The 753-nt window shown below is 65.1% G+C and overlaps 1 protein-coding gene across 1 annotated transcript in view; it reads left to right on the top strand.

Annotated features, from left to right (window-relative positions):
* The window catches only part of CHST1 (carbohydrate (keratan sulfate Gal-6) sulfotransferase 1), a gene marked incomplete at its 3' end in the record, with an annotated part of 5,044 nt that extends 4,296 nt beyond the window's left edge, over positions 1–748 (top strand). Inside the window, exon 3 of the mRNA XM_012001461.1 lies at positions 173–748. Coding sequence (XP_011856851.1) covers positions 215–748 — 534 coding nt within the window. The remainder of the gene's footprint in view (positions 1–172) is intronic.
* Positions 749–753: the final 5 nt, after the last annotated feature.

The following is a 753-nucleotide window of genomic DNA, read 5'->3' as shown; positions in this document are numbered from 1 at the left end:
CCCCAGAGAAGGGTAGTCTAGTGTAGAAGCCTCTTAGGTCTTCAGGGTGTGTGGTGAGCATTGGACAGGGAGTCCGGCGTTTCCCTGGGTCCCCTGGAGACCAGCTCTTCCAAGGGACAAGCCAGTGCCCCTACCGTGGAGGCACCTGACCGCTGACTGCCTTTGCCCGCAGACCTCGCCCCGTGGAGAAGCAGCCCCATGAAGGTGCCCAGCCATGCAATGTTCCTGGAAGGCCGTCCTCCTCCTTGCCCTGGCCTCCATTGCCATCCAGTACACGGCCATCCGCACCTTCACCGCCAAGTCCTTTCACACCTGCCCCGGGCTGGCGGAGGCCGGGCTGGCCGAGCGACTGTGCGAGGAGAGCCCCACCTTCGCCTACAACCTTTCCCGCAAGACCCACATCCTCATTCTGGCCACTACGCGCAGCGGCTCCTCCTTCGTGGGCCAGCTCTTCAACCAGCACCTGGACGTCTTCTACCTGTTTGAGCCCCTCTACCACGTCCAGAACACGCTCATCCCCCGCTTCACCCAGGGCAAGAGCCCGGCCGACCGGCGGGTCATGCTGGGCGCCAGCCGAGACCTCCTGCGGAGCCTCTACGACTGCGACCTCTACTTCCTGGAGAACTACATCAAGCCGCCGCCGGTCAACCACACCACCGACAGGATCTTTCGCCGCGGGGCCAGCCGGGTCCTCTGCTCCCGGCCTGTGTGCGACCCTCCGGGGCCAGCCGACCTGGTCCTGGAGGAGGGGGA

The sequence above is a fragment of the Mandrillus leucophaeus genome, unplaced genomic scaffold, assembly GCF_000951045.1.
Source record: "Mandrillus leucophaeus isolate KB7577 unplaced genomic scaffold, Mleu.le_1.0 Scaffold66, whole genome shotgun sequence".
In the NCBI taxonomy this organism is placed as follows: Eukaryota; Metazoa; Chordata; class Mammalia; order Primates; family Cercopithecidae; genus Mandrillus; species Mandrillus leucophaeus.
Note: the sequence above shows the minus strand (reverse complement) of the source record. Positions and strands in the feature narration are given on the sequence as shown.